General features: G+C 39.9%; 1 protein-coding gene across 1 annotated transcript in view; it reads right to left on the minus strand.

The window, feature by feature from the left end:
- Positions 1 to 19,569, minus strand: part of gbe1b (glucan (1,4-alpha-), branching enzyme 1b) — a 92,161-nt gene that overhangs the window by 10,239 nt on the left and 62,353 nt on the right. The window contains exons 13-14 of the mRNA XM_087795126.1: positions 12,952 to 13,136; positions 9,458 to 9,588 (exon numbers count right to left, since the gene is read on the minus strand). Coding sequence (XP_087651252.1) covers positions 9,458 to 9,588; positions 12,952 to 13,136 — 316 coding nt within the window. The remainder of the gene's footprint in view (positions 1 to 9,457; positions 9,589 to 12,951; positions 13,137 to 19,569) is intronic.

The raw sequence follows: 19,569 nt of genomic DNA on the forward strand, positions 1-19,569 counted from the left end.
GAAAGTATATATATTTTTTGAGGCCTTTTTCTGTTAAATTGTTTTGGTTCTAAAAACCAGAAAATGCTGTTTTGATTAAAGCAACTTCTTTATTGAAGCTTTTTTTTTTTCTTCTATTATTATTTATGCAACCTTTTTCCTATTAAAAATATTATAACTTCTTAATAAGAAAGAAGCACGTGTACCTGGAGTAGACTTTTCTTTTGTGTGAAAAGTGAGGATATTTTGTGAATCTTCCTGGTAGAAAAAATATAGATTCTTCTCCCTATTCTTTATAACACCTTAAAACAGTGATGATTGTGACAATATTGGTTTATTTCATGTCGACCTCTAGAACATTTCCACAAATGGTAACCTAGTCTCTTTAGGTACTTCTTATCCACATCCATGAACCTCCTCAAGCCAACTGTGGTACCAAACCGTCCAGAACCTTGGCTCCTCAGGAGTTGTGCTACTTTGAATCCATTGTATTCTATGATAATCATATCAACATACTTCTCTGCTCCTCCTGGAAGAACTAAAACAAAACTGTACGTCTGATCCATGAATGAAGTCCAACAACAAAGTCCTTCACTAACTTCTACCGACTCCCTCGGGAACGGCTCGACTGTCCGTCTGCAATCAAGAAGCAACATCAGCAGACGCCGACATGTGATGCGCGTATGAAACACCGGCAACATCTGAGCCGTGATTGTATTTCCTCCTCGTCTCAGTGAAAGTGGCCCCTAATTGGCCGGCGGAATAATCACATTATCCCCCTGTAGGCGAGGCTCTACAGTTGGAGTGTGATCCTCAAACGCCGCCTCACGCTGCCCTGGAGCTGCTGAATTCCAGCGTTTGCTTCTGTCGCGTCTTCTTTGATACTCATGATTAAAAGGAAGTGTCTCTCCACGTATTGTCTGAGCCTGAGAGGAAGATCCTCCTCCTCTTCCTCTCGTCTGCGCTGTACATTGTTGATTGTACATCTAAACAAAACTCATCCGGATTGAGAAATTGTTTTTGGAATTTCAATTACTCTGTGGAAATGCTGTTTAATAGTCTTGTGCAGAGTCACAAATGTGTTTTTGAAAAACCAACAAGATTATTATGACTTTTCCCTCGAGGCTTCCTGCCTGAACACGTTGATTCTGATTAATACATGTTTTGTTTTTCAAACAAAATGATGCCGCACTTCATCCGAGGACAGAAGTTTTTACGAGTAACATTTATTTTTGATATAATGAGTGTGTTCAAGCCTGACTTGTGTGTCTTGTACTTTACCATACTGCTTAATATTATAGGATACTAAAATATACTAAAAAGTACTGTAATATACTATATAATACTATACAATTTGTGTCTTCTCGTTTAGACTATTGTAACAGTAGATGTTCTTGTCTATACAAGAAGGATCTGTCTCACCTGCAGTTAATACAAAACCAAATATAGCGAGACTTCTGACCCGCTCTAGTAGAAGAACTCACATTTCTCCGATCATTAAAACTCTTCACTGGCTGCCAGTTTCCTTCAGGATCAATTTTAAAATTCTGGTTCTTATTTTCAGATCTATTCATGGTCAGGCTCCTCCTTACATCAGTGATCTGATCTAGACTTACACCCCAGCTCGGGCTCTGAGGTCTGTGGATCAGAATCTGCTGATGGTTCCTGAACACGCTTCTGGACCAGAGGAGAAAAATCCTTCCAGGCTGTTGCTCCTAAGCTTTGGAACAATCTTCCTCTCCATTTTCTGTGACTCCTGTGTTTGTCTTATGTGTCTTGAACTTTTAAAGTATATATTTTAACTGTGTATTGTTTTTGATTGTTAAAGCGCTTCACAAATAACCTTTACTTACTTCCTTATTTACTATACTTTCACTGTTATTAGGCTAAACTGTACTATAAGATTATATACAGTAAGTCTCTGAGTTTCTTTTTCTTTGATCCAAATTTGATTATTTACTGTATATATTTGTAAGTTTTGATGATTTTTGTGTGGTTTTCACAAAGAATTCCGCCATTTTTGTCAAATACTGTGGTCAGTCAAATGCCCTTTACGAGCTTTTTTTTTTTTTATTGGTTTCATCTTAACGATATAAATATATCAATTTTAACATTGGATGTGCTGATTTTTATTCCTTGACCATCTGATGTTCAGCAAAGACGGAGTCTCTCACTTGGCCCAAAGTCATAGAAACGTTAAGGTTTCCTGACTCACTCACATGTTTCAAATGTTGTGGTCTTCCTCTCCAAGATGCAGTAAGTCTCTCATCATGACCATGTTTTGAACTTATAAATTTATAAATTTCTCCCCCATCTGAAATCTGGGCAAATGAGAGGTTACGAGAGTGGATAATTATCGCTTCACTCCTCTTTCTGTAATCACGCCTGCTTTGTTTAAACAACGAGTCCCCTGGAGGTGGAGACTTCTGGGATTGATGATGCACGGTGACAAACATTGATACTTGACTTATCACATTAGAGTGGGGGAGTCTATGGTAAACAAGATTGAATCTCCAGAAAAACCAAGTGTTTTCAGTGGGCGGGGCTTAAGCACATTTTCTAATGTAAATAATGAAATAAAAAGAGAGTTTATAGTTGCACCTTTAAGCAATTAAAATGGTCGATCGCTGAATTCACTCTAATGGGCCAAAAGTTTGAGATCCCTTGTATATATACGATACTACAGATAGTACTATAGAGACAATTACTTCACAGAGTATGACCAAACATTATAGTAGAATATTAAAGCATGTCCATCCAAAAATAAAAATAATAATAAGTGTCTGGTTTCATCTCCCTTGTTACTTCCAAAAATACCTCATATGAAAAAAACTGTCTCAGTCTCACTGCTATAAAGCAGTTTGTCGGTCACATGACACTCTCAGACTCTCCAGACATGGTTGTCTAGACAACGTCAAGTAGTGAAGAGCATCGTTAAAAGTGTACCTGGAGAGTCATAATTGTACAAAATAATAAATACACGGAAAGTCTCACACTTTTGGGGACGACCAAGCTTGGAGTAGAACCTCAGCTCATCTCTTGTAGTTAATAATGTAGTTGCACTTCCTCCATCCGACCTCAAGGGGGTCCCAGAAGTCTGGGAAAAGCCCCCCCCCCCCTCCAGGATCAGAGCTCAAATTGTTAGTCTGAGAGAGCGATTACGTCTGTGCGGCCTCGGACGACCGCGGTGACGACAGGCGGTCGCGTTGTTAAGCATCGGGATCAATACCAAGTCTTCGAACAAAGATTTAAGAACACAATCAATTTAGCACAAACGAGTGGAGGGACGAGGAGGCAATCTGAGGTCCGATGATTAGTGCCATTGATGACTTGAAAACAATCTGACCATGAGCGTGATTGCAGAGCAGGCCTGCACTTAACTTCTCCCTCAGCCTGTCACCCCCTATGGCTTCATAAAAGTAATGCGACGCCGGCGTGCTCGGTGGTAAGAATGAGCCGCGGCCTTGCGAACACTCAAAATCCGCTTTTTGTCCGCTTTCTGCTTCAGACTGTGTGCGTTACATCAGCGTGAAGTGTTCCAAACCAGCTCTGTCACAGAGGAATAACAACACATTTCAGCGCCGCGTGAGGCAGACAGAGAGTCGGACACTTAAAGAACCATACATTACAGAGACGACAAGTGCGGCGTCGGCTTCTTATTCTTGCTTTGTTTAAAAATGCTTAAAAGTCCAGCTGCGTCACTCAACCCCCGGACATCACGATGGGATTTCACTTAGTCGACTCAAACTGCGAGATCACTTCTTGAACATCGTGGAATTTTTTTTGTTTGTTGCATAAGCCAAGGAACTATAGTCACCTCTGCCTAGGAGATAACGCTTCTGTCTGATGGCAATGTAAGTAAAAAAGTATTTCAATGAAACAGAAAGGAAGATATGCTTCTATGTTACTGGTAAAGCTGTTGTAGGACTCGTCTTTCACTTGTATGGCTTCAAACTGCTGCAGCTCTTTTTAGAACCAGAAAAAAATTGAAAAACATTAACATAGTTTTAGGGTTTCTTAATAATCTATTTATTTTGTTTAAAAACAAGAGTTAGTGATGTTTTAAAAGTTATGTTACATCCATCCATCCATCCATCCACCCACCCATGCATCCATCCATCAATCCATCTATCACCCATCTATCATCCATCCATCCATCCATCCATCCACCCACCTATCCACCCATCCATCCATCCGCACAGCCACACACCCATCCATCCATCCATCCATCCATCTGCACAGCCACACACCCATCCATCCATCCATCCGCACAGCCACACACCCATCCATCCATCCATCCATCCGCACAGCCACACACCCATCCATCCATCCATCCGCACAGCCACACACCCATCCATCCATCCATCCATCCATCCGCACAGCCACCCACCAATTCCATCCATCCAAAACGGTTCTTAACGTTTGCGGAAAAACACACAATCGAGCAACACAATCCACCAGTGGCGCACCATCGCTTATGTCAGGCGTGTCCAAACTTTTTGTCAAGGATGGCAACTTTTAATGACAAAGTAAAAACAGACCAAAACATCCCCAGAAAAGTCATCGGACTCTAAAGTAAAAAAAAAATAATATCTTTTACCATCAACCTATTTCTAACTTTTCACGGACAGAAAGAAATTAATTAACTTAGTTAGAAAGGCCACAGGTGTCCCAGGGACCTTTTTTTAAAAAGAAATATCAGTCAAATCAAACAAGAAAACTAGTTATTATTGAATAACCTTTTTCATTGTTTCATTTAATTAAAGTTTTCATCACAAAGTTCTCCTGTGGTTTTTATTACGTCAAAGAAATGGCACGGCTCAGCGGAGTTACATATTCATCCCCTTTCTTTCCTACTTGTACCTGACATTGTTCTTTCCACCCACAAAAGAGCCTTTCAGACGTTCAGCGTGTGACGAAGGGCAGCAAGAGAAAAGTGATGACCACCCTCGGATATAATACGCCACTTGCCATATAACCAAATGACACAACGGCCTCTTTCCCGATCCATCCGGGCACTCAGCGTGGTCCCGCTATTATTTCCGAGCGCAACGGAAGGCTCGCGACATCGCTGACCCTCGCCGCAGGTACAAGGAAGTTTAAGGATATGACAGCCGGGCGTAATGAAAAAGCACTTTTGGACTCTTTGAGCTCGTCTTGTTTACCTCCTCCGTCTGTGAGTGGCACTTTCATCTGTCTTCGCCCCTAATTGGATCCCTTGCACACATTCCCATCGGAGGATCTGCATCGTCTGGCGTACACAGCCAAAGTGTGACGCCTCCCCCCCCCTCACTATATCACACACTCTCCTCTGAGCACATTTGCCTTCATGTGTTTACCGCTGGTGTGTATAATGACAGCCCGAGCTTTGCCCTCACATTTATTTGCATTTCTTCTCAGTGTCTAAGGTCCCTTTCCTTAAACTTCAAACGAAGCACCAGGAGGGGGAAAAAAAAGAAGCGCTTCCATCCTTAAATGAAAATAAACCCTGAAAAATGATGTTTCAGACTCGGAGCAGGCGGGCTATTAGAGGCCAACCGCGGCTTCACCTCATCAAGTGAGGAGCAGCAGACAAGAGCACGAGCGCACAATTACCACACTTCAAACAGCCTCAGATTAACCAGCGTTTATTCACTGAATTTAAATGATTGTTGTTTTTTTTTTGCTAAGCCCAAAACAAACATCATTATCCCTCCTCTCGTGTATTAATTCCAAACTCATGAGTCTTTCTGTTAATAGCTGTATTAATAAATTGAACCACCTGGATTCAACATCCTCTAAACTTTTTTAACTTGAGGGCCGAAGTGAGTACTGGGGGACCAACAGCAGGTGACAGGTTAAATCAGTGTACCGTATTTTCCACACTATAAGGTGCACTTAAAAGCCTTTAAATTTCTCAAATAACAACAGTGCACCTTATAATCCGGAGCGCCTGAACATTACCTGGTGGGTGACATGTTTACAAACACTTTCATGACTCTGCGCCGACTGAGCCGACACGCCATGGGCGGGATTACCTCATTGCGTCATCACCGGGTGGGATTACCGACACACGTCACATCATGGCGGACTATGGAGTAAGATTACTGCCACCGTTTTGAGCGAGTGTGACTGTATCTTTTATTCTATGCGCCTTATAATCCGGTGCGCCCTATTTATGAAAACAGTTTTAAAATAGGCCATTTATTGAAGGCCTTAAAGTCCTGTGCGCCTAATAGTGCGGAAAATACGATACAGTGGTATGTGGTCGTTTATTGGTCACATTTCGGAAAACCATGCACGTATAAGTAGTGACCATTTAATTTGTACACGTTTTAATTAAACAAATGATTTTAAACTTGCAAATTCAACATGACTTATGAGGTCCCGTCTGTCTAAGCAACTTTCTCAGTAACGGTGACCTGAAGAGCTCCCATCATGCTTTGCCGCCTTGTCACAGCTGTCTGTCACTTTTGACATAGCTACTGTATACTTTAAATACAGTATTGTAGCAACCAATCAGCCGTCGCTTTATAGAGCAGGTGTAAGTACCATTTCAGTCCGGGAACTTCCCACGTGATGATGTCACATGAACGCCATTGTCTTTTTAAAAGGTTTTAAAAACTTTTTTTATGAGTGAACGAAACTTAAACCGAGCGATTAAAACCTGAAATGGTACTTCGCAAAGTGTTTTGAAGAATATCTACCCCTCTTTAAAAATCATCCTTTCATGTTCTAGTCATTGTTATGCTAACATTAAATATTGAAGGACAAAGTGTAAGAAGTGAAATAAAGAATAGGCAACACTGAGACGAAGGTTAATGTGTCTGGAGTGTGCCACCTGGTGGGGGAACGTCAGCATTGCGGTGTCGTAGTTTGAGTGCAGATCAAGGCTCGCTCCCCACGAAAAGGAAAACTCTGTGATCTATGAAAAAACGTTCTGTCCTTTGTTAAAGAATTTAAAACTTTTGAAAAATACATGTTGATTTAATTAAATAATTGAATATTCATTTTATTTAATAATGTGAAGGAGCAATGGTGGGCTCAGCCTTTGACCACCTGCAACAAAGTGAGATGTTCTGGTTGGTGAATCCTTCGTTAGATCTTAAAACAACTTTTGAATGGAGGATGAAGTACAATGGTGACATTAAGTGTACCACGGTTTATCACCTACTTTTTAAAGTTTCCATAATGTTCCTGGAAAAAGGGATAGTTGTGCACATTTTTACTACAGCAAAATATAATTGAATGAATAAACTTTACTTGTGGAAAGAAGATATCAACGTGCTCTGGCGGTGAAAGCCTGGACAGCATCGTCCCCGAGACTCCGCCGGCCTCCACAGAGTTCGCTGTCCGTTCCAATAAACACAATTCTGTCATATTTCCGTCGCCCTTCACGTCCGCGATCATTAAAGCTGCTGTAATCACAACTGCGGGACTCGTTAAATTCCTCGCCGCCGCTCGCCTGGAAGACAGACAGCCGATGCCACTAAAGAGAGCGCTTTCTGAATCACTGGGCCCGTCTATTATTCCTCTTTAATAGCATCACAACACTGCTATATACAAGCCGCTCGCACTCTCCACTAAAATCTTATCACAAAAGTAAGACGCCCATTAAAATTGGCGCCGTTTGAGATTCACGTTAAAGAGGCTTCGACACAAATACCATTAGCTTTCGTTAGCGATCACATGACTGATTGAAGGAACTGTTGGACTTATTTTTGAAAGATTGCCTAAAACCCTGTTTACACATTGATTGGAGCCAATAAATTAAAAGTTTTAAAGCGAAAGTATTTATTTAAGCCATCTGTGTTACTTATGGTACTTTTAATAACATCGTCCAATCGTTTTAAGCAACCCAGTCAAAATAATTGAACAAGTCCATCAAACTCAACTATCAGTTAAAATGTAGCTTGTTCACAACATTCTGAAGAAGACTTACCACCTCTTTAATACAATATTAAACTACATAAAGGAGTTTTTTCTGAGATAATACCATAAAACACTCCAAGTATCAATTCATATATAAAATAGCTAAACTTCAGACAACTGACCAGGATCTGTTTCCTTCAAATAAGAAAAACTCTAAACGTTGGAAGATGATGTCATGAGCATGAGCTGGAGTTTGTCATCCATGCGTTTGTGTCTTCTCTAGACTATTGTAACAGTTTGTTTTCATGTCTTAACAAGAAAGAGCTGTCTCGCCTGCAATGAGAATTCTGACCTGCTCTAGTAAAAGAACTCACATTTCCCCGATCCTTAAAACTGGTCACTGGCTGCCAGTTTCTTTCGAGATCAATTTTAAAATTCTGGTTCTTACTTTCAAATCTATTCATGGTCAGACTCATCCTTACATCAGTTATCTGATCCAGCCTTACACCCCAGCTCGGGCTCGGAGGTCTGTGGATCAGAATCTATTGATGGTTCCTGAACACACTTTAGGACCAGAGGAGAGAAATCCTTCCAGGCTGTTGCTCCTAAGCTTTGGAACGATCTTCCTCTCCCTCTGTGTTTGATGGATCTACTGAATCCTTCAATGCTTCCAAGAAACATCTTAAGACATTTTTATTCCTGCAGGCTTTTCCTTGATTTTCTGGGACTCCTGTGTTCGTCTTATATTTCTTGGCCTTTTAAAGCATGCATTATAGCTGTAAATAGTTTTTGATTACTTACTTACAAAAGAACAGCTAAAACCGGCTAAAATTATGATATTCCATACAACACAAGGTCAACTTTTACCTTCAGCACATTATAGGCAAAAATAAACAATCCTGATAATTACCTGTAGCTTGTACAAATTTACAAATATGTGATATAAGAGGAGTATTTTGAGGAAGACTTAAAAAAATGTAAACTATAAAAAGTCGAGTCAAGTTGTTTCATCGGTTTAATACAACCTTTGAAATACTATTTTTTTCATAACCCCTATTTGTAATCTTAGTCCCCTCCACCACTGCATATGTATTGACGGAAGCCAGGGAGGTCTTTCACATTGACCCAGAGGCAACACAAGGGATAGCACAAACACATTTGTTTTCGGGGCCTCTGGGTCACCTTGATTCTGAGGTAACACAAGGTTTAAATAAAACCATAAACACTCTCAGAATCAATCCCTGAACTAATTTACAAAAGTCCCCAGACATTTACCCCACCATAAAAAAATTACATAACTATTTACGGTGGCGTACATTTTCTCTGTGTAGCGATTTTAGTTATATTATATGACTATAAAAGTAAAGTAAAGATCTTTTTCGGTTTTCTCTAGATTCCCTGAAAACAATTTTCTAAAATAGATGCACAGAGAACAGCTACGTTATGATGACACACAAGTTAAACTTTCACTTTCCTCTTCAGGACATTGTTCGCAATAATAAACAAAATAATTTAACATAATAATATAATAATTTATTTATTATAATTAATATAATATTATTATAATAAAATTATAATGCAGGAACGGTGCTGACCAAGTCATGTTATTTGGGAATGGAAAGGATACTTCCCGGGAGCCTCGACGGCGACCCTGTAGGCCTGGAAACTCTTGTTGGGGTGAAAGTTGAAGATGAAGAGCACGTTGGCTCTGTCGAACACGATGACTTTATCCTCCTCATGCTTGGCACTGATGAACGCCTGGATGGGGAAGAGCACAGAGAACACGTTGGATGAACTATACAGCGGGAATGGAACGGGGGACCTCGTCCATCAATCTCACACCGGATTACCCCAACGTGTCATTAGCTGAGACGGCCAGTGTCACACGAACCCAGTATTTTGTAGCCGGCAGCCAATTTTCAGACTGAATGAGAAGATAAGCAACTGGCGAGTCTCTTCCTCGGTGTCAACAAATTGAGATTACCAGCCCGCTCACAAATATAGGTCAAAGTTATTTAGCACTGAGATCAATTTAACGTGTGACCCCAGAGCCCCTTAAGTAACACATTTAATATAGAAAATGTTAATGCAATCAACGAGTCGCTTGTTAATCAGAAATGTATTCTGATTACATTCGATGACATCATTTGTGTTGAATATATTTCAATGAATGAGTCGTCAGATATTAACCTACTGGGATTTAAGTTGCAAGAGGACCCTTCCGACTCTGGTTTTAGGAATCTTATTCCAAACAACTTTACAATGATTTTACATTTGTTACTGGGCCTCATTTTTTTTAAAGATGGTATTTTCTCTTAAGTAATATTAGCCTGTGAATCTTAACACGTCAAGACACTGGTTTCTGTCGAGTTTACTCAAAATTGAAACTTGGAAACTAGTGAAAATGTTTTATTTTTTACGAAGGTCGGTCCGTGAATATAATGCCCACATTAAACTGGTCCGCAACGCAAAAAAAGGATGGTGACCACAGTTGTTAAGGGTGTTCCTCAGGGGTCTGTCCTGGGCCTTCTATGAAAAGAGTAATATTTTTAATTTATAACTTTAATATTGTTGCTAATGTAACTGACTCAAATCTGTGTAATGTTTTGTCAATATTGTTTAGGGGCAAAATATTTCTATTGTCGAGAATCAAAGACTTTGACTTGATCATTTGCTAAATACATGTCAAATATCTGTAATATTAAGATGTTTTAGATAGATAGGTCATAAGGAAATTTACACTGCTTTATCTGTTTTCATTTTAGAACTTTTGGTATCCTCGTTATGTGAGAAGCATTTTTACTTCCAAGAACTTTTTCAGGAAGTGCTTTAGTTCTTAGATTGGTCCTTTGCGGACCAACATAAATAACTAAAATGCATGGCTGCAAAGTCTTTTGAAAATCTAGATGAAATACTTTTAATCTTCTCTTTTTGCTTAAGTACACATAGAGATGGAGAAACCACAGTGATTTCTCTCTCGTGAATTTAAAACATGTCACTGACAAATGTTTAATTCCTTTTTAGTGGTTCTCACAAAACAGTTTGCTTAAAAATGTGAGTCAGCAGTGCTCCACTCATAAATACAATAGAAATCAAAGACTAAACTATTTAGCTTTAATTATGGTGCTCATTATTGCCTATGACAATTTCTTATTGAATCTGTCATCCGGCTAAATTTAATTAAAAAAAAACCCTCAATTTTAATTCCTTGTATAAAATATGTTTTTAATCAACAAACGTTACAAAGCTTCATGCACATTTGCTTTCATTCTGTATTTTGTGTGTACTGTGTTACAACTAGTGATGGTCTGATGAAGCTTCATGAAACAGTGTCATTATTTTCAGAGTCCACTAGATGGAGGTCTCTGCACTATTTTCGTTTGTTTTGAACAACTGTTCTCATGAAACATTACATAATTTTAAATTGATGGCACCACCTACTGACCTCTAAACAACAAGACACTGCGTCATGAAGCTTCATCACTACTTACAAGGGTGAAAAGGAGAACTTGATGTGATGGACAATTAAACAAGAAGGAGTTGTCTCGCCTGCAGTTATTACAAAACTTCTGACCTGCTCTAGTAGAAGAACTCACATTTCCCAGATCCTTAAAACACTTCACTGGCTGTCAGTTTCTTTCAGGATCAATTTTAAAATTCTGGTTCTTACTTTCAGATCTATTCATGTTCAGGCTCCTCCTTACATCAGTGATCTAGCCTTACACCCCAGCTCGGGCTCTGAGGTCTGTGGATCAGAATCTGCTGATGGTTCCTGAACACGCTTCTGGACCTGAGGAGAGAAATCCTTCCAGGCTGTTGCTCCTAAGCTTTGGATCTTCTTCTCCCTCTGTATTTGATGGATCTACTGACTCCTTCAAGAAACATCTCAAGACATTTTTATTTGTGCCTTTTCCCTGATTTTCTGGGACTCCTGTGTTTGTCTTATGTGTCTTGATCTTTTAAAGTATATTTTAACTGTGTATTGTTCTTGATTGCTAATTGTGACCCTGGTTTAGAAAGGTGATTTAGAAATAACCTTGACTTACTTACTTAGTTACTTACATTAAATCAGTTCCATTAATTTGACGGAGACTAGAAGATGAGGAATGAGGTCAGGATCTCTCCTGGATGCCTCCATATGGGATGTGCAAGGCAGCTGGGAGGAGGACCTGGGGCAGACCCATGACACTGGAGAACATCTGGAGGGTGTTTCTGGATATATAATCTGGGCGTCTTTATCTTTTGCTGCCCCCCGACCCACCTCAACAGACTTGTTAGGCAGATAAATGGAATCCTTTTAGGTTGACTCATCAATCCCGATCAAAGTGTCACTTAACTATGGTGGCTGGGAATATGAGCTCCGCAGGATTACGTGAAATATGGACTATTAGTTAATGAAAATATGACTAACAGTTATTGATATTGAGAAGCTACGATAACAAAAACTCATTATGACTGAGACTTTCTGCACCGACGTCTCATCCAAGAGGGCGATCCTGAATCTCTGGCTGAGACTGAGTCGAGTCTGTGCAGCTTATGAAGTTTATTTACTCGCAGAGCTTTATTTACATTATAATAAGACGAGGAAACCTCAACTGGGAGTGTTCCTGCGCCGACAGAAGTCGGACAATCTGCGGCGTCTTCAAAGAGACAGACATGAATCGGCCATCTGTCGAAGCCATTAAGAACAAAACTTTCCGTTGAGGAGCGATCGGGAGGTGCTGCAGGATTCTAGTCGGCGGCGCGGATCACCTCGGCGATGGGTGTGGCGGACTGTGCAGATATTGACGTTATCCGTGAGTGATGTCGGATAAAGCTTCCGCTTTCAGCCCAGAACCAGAAACCCGGCCTCCAAGAACTTATTTTTCAGTCTCGATGTCGCCCTAATGCCTTTACTTTCACTTCACAGCAGCTTATTTTTGATTCATGGCTCTGCTTATTCAATTCTTTCTACTCTTTGCCCGAGTCTTGTGCTTCAGAGCCTAAAAAACATCCACATTTCAGCAGGTGATTATTGGACTGTTTCTCTCTCGGAGTGCTTCCAACATCACGTTTGACTTTCATCGTCACATATCGACTCTAGGTTTTGTTCACGAGTGGTTTGAGAGCGAGTGGACTCACAGGAGGAGCAGCCAGCCAGCCGTACTTGTCCTCGGTGCGGTTCATGTCCCGGTCGAAGTTATACAGCTGCCGGTACCGCAGCTGATCCATGTCCAACAGGTTGAACTGCCGCCGGGCGAAGTGGTAACTTTCGTTGTTGCCTTCCCGCGGGAAATCCAGCCACTCGGGGTGACCGAACTCGTTGCCTGCAACATGATAAAAGTCACTTCTGTAAACTGGAAAAAGTTATTTCTTTCATCCTTTTTAGTCGAGCAACTTTGAGAGAGATGAACGGCAGCGGAGTTTGGAGACCTTTTGTTAACCCCAGTTGTCATTTGCATGTTAGAAGCAGAGGCTTGTCAGAATTCCAGCTCAGACGGGGCTCCCAAAAGCAAGCACAAAAATGCTTAAAAAGAACGGTAACTATCACTAAAACAAAAAAAATGAAACACCTCATGAGCAAACTTTCCTATATTTTGATGCCTGTATACTTCCCAGTCTGTCTAAAATAAGATGATTTCAAACTGTCTTTTTTTGTTGTTTTTATGAGAATTATTTAATTGGCTGCTTTTACAAATAACATTTTTTACCAATCTTAATTTTTTTTAACAAGATTGCATTCCTTGAGCCCCTTAAAAAGACCTCCAAAAATATATAATATGCTATTTCTTATTTTTCCAAGCATCTCAGAGACCAAAACAAAACACAGAAAAAGCAAATGCCAGTGAAATTAAATTGTGTGAAAGTTTAATTGTAATTTTACAAAACTTGAGGGTGAACACGGATCAAGAAAACAAGTAAAACGATAGTTTTTTCAAACATTTACCGCTGAAAATTGAGTCATTCTCCCAAAATCTAAAAGATTCACAAAACTTTTATGAAGTCTGTTGGCAAAAAAAACAACAACCCAAAAATAAATCACAAAATGTTTTCATAAAACAAAAGTCAACTAAGGGGACCTACTGTATTAAGATACTTAAAAGCAAAAAATAAAGTGTAAAATAAGTCAACCTGGAACAAAATAAACAGAAACGTTTAGTAAACAATAGGTAAAGGCCAAGAAAAAGAAAAAGAAATCCAAACAAAAGAAAGAAAATGGCATTTTCCCTCTTATCCATATACAACTTAGCACAGCTCTGTGTAAGTGGCTCCAGCGACATCAACATCCTAAACAGGAAGTGACACGACAGAAGAAAAATCAACATCTAGAAACAAACAAGTAGAACCGGCACGCATTTGTTAACTTCTACTGTTTGATTCGATTTGAGGACTTCTCCCGGTGCTAACGTAGAAAATGCTAACTCAAACCCGGCGCACGACTGGCGCTTCAATCCCGTCAGTCGGGAAGACGAGATAATGAATCCGTCACCGACTGTCAAGACAACATCATGAAACAGCCGCCGGTATAATTAAATTCCCAGCAGAGGAAGGAAACACACGCGACAACAAACGGAGGAAAAATGCATGACAACTGGAAAAAGAAGTTACGTTGTTTGTTTGGCGAGACGAGCGTCACCTTCTTCATGATAAATGATGAGAAAGTAAGGAAGGACGAGGGGAAGGGTTGACAGTCTAATGAAATACTTAATGTAGGTGTTAAAGAAGCTGCAAACAATAAGCCGAGGAGCGCCACGAGCCCACTGCTCCTGCAGAAGTGGAGTGGTAAATACTTGTGAAGAGAAGAGGAAGAGGAGGCACACTCTCTTCTTTTGACATCTGCATCAATAACAAGCCTCCTACACAGCTGAACTCAAAACGAATTACACCTCAGACTGACAGTGGAAGACACTTTCCTCCTCCTCCCGCGCTCCACCAACATCTCAGACGCCGTTTTTCAAAATGCAAATCCTGGCACAAATGTGGCAGATATACTGTATGTGGACGCAACGTTGTGGGAGCATGTACTGCAGATCAATGACGCACACAGTGGAGACATAAGCCACACTCTTTCAACTCACTGCACTTTGTAAAAAGCAACGTACAGGTCGTCTTTATATTGCATTTCATGCTATCTTGAAAACGTATTTAAAACAAATGCAAACTGCTAGATCAAAATATTATTAATGGTGTTAAATTTCAACATCATTGTAAACAACATTTTAAGCTTTTTTACACAAACATCGACAATTTCTCAATGTTTGTAAAGTCCAACATAGAATTATTACCCAAATAATCCTCCGTTCTAACCTTATATTATTTTTTATAAGGCTAGGATGTCCAACCAACACATTAGCTGCCCTTTAAAGATATGATTTAAGTGTGTCTTAAATAGATGTTGGACTCTATTGTATCATCAGTACGTGTGTTTTTACAAAACTTTCTTTTCATTGAAATAATTACATTAGAAAATGTGCTTAAACTGAAAACGCTTCGATTTTCTTGTTTATCATAATCACGCCCACTCTGCTGTGATTAGTCAAACATCAAGGTTTGTCACAGTGCGTCATCAATCCCAGAAGTCTACACCTCACAAGGGACTCGTTGTATTAACAAAGCGGGGCTTACATTTTCTGGCTATTACAAATAAACCTTTTCACCTGAGGAAACATAGCCAGCGGATGACGTCACCCTGAACCTTGCAGGAGCCAAGTTCTTAAGCTCATATGTTCCGGTGCAATTTGAGTTGATCTTTTACGACGTTTGGTGAGTAGATAACGATCGAATTATCGATTATATCTAACCTTACCATGCCAACACATTATATATTTTCTTAAACCGTAATGTAAAGTAATGGACCGTTTAAATGAAATGCTGTACTTGCTAGCTTAGCTAGCTGCAGTGGGGTGACTTTAACTAGGGCTTTGTATCTTTCTGTGAATCTATAACACTAAATGTTTTTAAACTTTTTTGTGTCAAATGTAGGGGCATTTTTTCCCCGTTACATAAACATATATCTTTTTGGTTTATATTTGTCCTACATAATGAACATTTTAGGGGGGGGTATTGCTAATGTATCATGGTAATGGGGCAACGATGGTATATATTGCAATACTGTAGGAGCGGATATATTTGTACTAGTATTGTCGAGTACTTGACTTGACCAAAATATGGCCAAACATTTCCTTTTTAAGTCGATTCTCGACTGTATCCTCTCGTCCTCAGTCATTGCAATTTTTTTTCAGTTTTAAAGAAATGTTGTCCTCCCTGTAGAACACAGGGTGCTACAGAGCACTGAACACTGTGGCATTTCATTTTTTGACACAATATTCCAACTGCAAAACAAAATCCACTTAAACTTTGAAAAGGGTGTCCTTTTATGCGGAAAAAAGAGAGCAATTCCGAGAAGAACACTTTTGTGGGGACGTAAGTTACAATTTACTTTAAGTGTTACTGAGTCGAAGCTTTACCCCACTCCAAAGTTTTGCACTTGTGACAGTTTGTAAAGTGAATTTTGAATTTCCTGTCATGAACCGTGGAGCCTCACTCTTATTAATCCAACACAGAAGACACTCACGGTTCATTGAATCGTTCCATCTTGAGCCTGTGACCTGCAGCAACAGTTTAATTCACTTTCCCCTCTTCAACGTTTCCGTACAAGTTTTTAAACATGATCAACTTTTCTTAATCAGCGAAAAGGTAAGTGGAGTCAATCATCCGTGGGTGATTGGAAACGACTCGTTCCTGCCCCAGAAATGAAACACTCGGCACACTTCTCAAAAGGTTGAGTCCTGAACGAGCCGGCGGCCTCTTCAGCGGGCATGCGAACTACCCAGAATGCAAGTCGGCGCCCACATTATTAGAGGGAAATAAGTGCCTCACTTCGCTGTGAATGATTTCTCTTTTGACTCAAGCAGCTTTCTAATGTGGAGTGTGATTGTAACCTTTCGTCAGCCGGACCAGGACGTGGAATGATAAAGAGCAGCAGAGCCGACGTGTTTGGACGAGCGCGGTGAGAGAACTTTCACCGAAATTCTGCTTCAGCGAGACAAGTTGAAGAGATACATGGTGAACTGTAGGCGGCTTAAATAAAGCAGGAGGACGCCTGCAGCGTAAAGGCCATCCATATCTTAGACAGTTTCTAAAAGAGAAAATTACATTTTTTTTTCTCATGAACAAAAGACAACAAGACCCGTTTTGGAGTTGAAAAACAATTTGTATTCACTAAATGAACACCAACTAAATTCATTTTCTATGCTCCGGTTGTGGGTCTGGGATAAAATAGACTTAGTCCAGTGGAAATTCAACGAACAACTAGGGGCCAATAATATACCGTGACTGTTGTGAGGAGGCCCCGAGCCAAAACACAAAAGCAGTGAGAAAAATGTAATGCAATATGAGGTTTAAGAGAAGATGTAATTTTAGATTTTTGTTCTCTTTTTAATACGATGGTCACGAAAACTCCCAGTGTAAACTGTTTACACTAGAAGACTTGGTCTCAATGTTTTCCATCTGTGTAGCACGTCAAGCATTTTAGCTCCCACTTCTTTAATGTTTTCGGAAGTAATTCTTATGTTGTGGCTTCAAAACAAGAGGGACGTTACAAACAAGCATCCAGTTTGTGTCAGTCATATCATTTCTGTCTGTAACTCCCAAAAGAAAGGGAGTACTCTGAAACCTCTCCCACCTTTTAGTCTGCGAGGAGGAGAGTAGAAAATGGGTAAATTATTATTATTAATTTGGGGTAAACTATCCCTTTAAAATGGACTAGATTTATAAAACTAAAATAATACAGAGAATTAGAAAAAAAAGTAAAAATTCAAAGTTAACTACACACAAAATTAGAGAACAAAATATAAAATAAACTTGTAAAAGGCGTTCATAAAAACTGCTGAAAGAGCCCCCCCCCTCACCAGATTGCAGCCAAGTCTCCACAAGAAGTGACCTCTGGTGACCCCTAGTTGAGTTTTGCGATTCCTTTCCTAGACAACCTCTCCTACTTCATAGAAGTGCCAAATCTAGATGCTGTTCAGACAGCATGGATATTGGATGAGTGAGCTCTAGGTTGGCTACAGGTCATTTAGATGAAGATTTACGGTATTTTTAGTCAGGCAGTATGAAAACAGGGTCTGCTACTTGGTTGCATATTCTGGGTGCAAGAAAAAGGAAGTTTTAATTTGGAAATTAACCAGATCCATCCATTGTTGATCTGTTTGTATTTGATTTCGCTAACGTTAGTCTGTCACTGCTTTTAGTCAATTCTTCTCACTAGCCTGTTAAAGTGATAGTTCACACAGAATTCAAACTTCACCCATGTTCTTCTCACCCTCATCTCGTCTAAGGGTCGGGATTATTTTCAGAGTATCAATATCAATGTCTGGCATGCTACTAACATTTACAATGTAGTTAAATGAGGGGACACTGGTAGAAATAGCTTAGAGACTGGGTGCTTCCGCTACAAAAACACAAAAAATATAAAGACTGAGTTTTTCCTTACAATTTCTAATATCGAGGCTTCAATACAAGATGGACGTTACCGACGTGCAGTATGGAGGTATTTGGATGTTTTTAAGTTTACTAAGATGAAGATGAAGACAACTGAGCTCCAGTCGCGACATTAAAATGAACAAACATTTTTGTCTCTTGAGACTCTAAAAGAAAAATAACTCTGAAAATAACTCTTGGTCGACATGAGGGTAAGTAGAAAATAAGTGAAGTTTTCTATTTTAAGTTGGACTTGATTTAAAAAAAAAATCAAAATCCAAAAATGAAATAATACATACAATTAAACTAGTTCAAATTCAGTTAACTCTAAACCTCTAAAACATTAAACAACCAAATCTAAAATAAACTGGTCAAAGACTGAAAGAAAAAAAAACTCCTCGGGCCCAGTCTCCATAAGAATCCACCTCTGGTGGCCCAGAGTTTGTAGTAGCTATCCCTTTAACTAGTGAACATGATGACAAGAACAAACGACTTCTTGTAAACTGCAGCGACATTAATTATTACTGAGATCCCTCCAAGTACAAGCAAGTTTCCTTCGGACATGGAGTTGTCCATCAACTGTAAAGTGCGCGAACATTGATCCAGAGTTGTGCTTCTCATTTACTCCCATAGTGAGTTGTTGTTTCAATACCCTGAAGTCCACAGTGGGATTCAAACGGCTGAGTCTACCTACATCGCGTTCTCATCAGTGGCTTAGGCGAGCGACAACCTTCAAAGACGTCGGCTACGAGTTTGTGTTGTGCTCAAGGTATTCAAGTTCAGATGCTGCCGCAGCCATATTTAGTCCACCGTCGTATTATTTACCCCAAAAAAAGGACGAGTGGAGTTGATTGATTCTCTGCACTAGTTGATTTAGAGCCGCGTGGAAGCCGCTAACTCCTCTTTTCATTTCAGCTTTGAAGAAACACATTGGACACACCTCCGCCGGGTAATGATGGCTGACTCCTGGTGGATAATACCCCAATATTCCTCCCATATGCCGGCATTAATAACCGCCATAATCACCTTCCTCTGCTTCCTCACAGCTGAAGTCTGCCAGATAGCTGCTCTCTATAGAGATGATGAACACGGCGGAATAAAATGAGCGTTTGTGTTATATAATAATAACCGAGAGGTCTCAGATAAAGCCAAGCGGTGGAACTTATTTTCTCACATCATTAATAATCCTGATGGAGCCGTCTGGAAGGATTGTGCCGAATACTCGCAAATAAGTTGCTTCCATGAAGCGTCTGAAGAAATTACCGCTTATCGTGAGAT

The sequence above is a fragment of the Callionymus lyra genome, chromosome 7 (assembly GCF_982586985.1).
Source record: "Callionymus lyra chromosome 7, fCalLyr1.hap1.1, whole genome shotgun sequence".
NCBI lineage: Eukaryota > Metazoa > Chordata > Actinopteri > Syngnathiformes > Callionymidae > Callionymus > Callionymus lyra.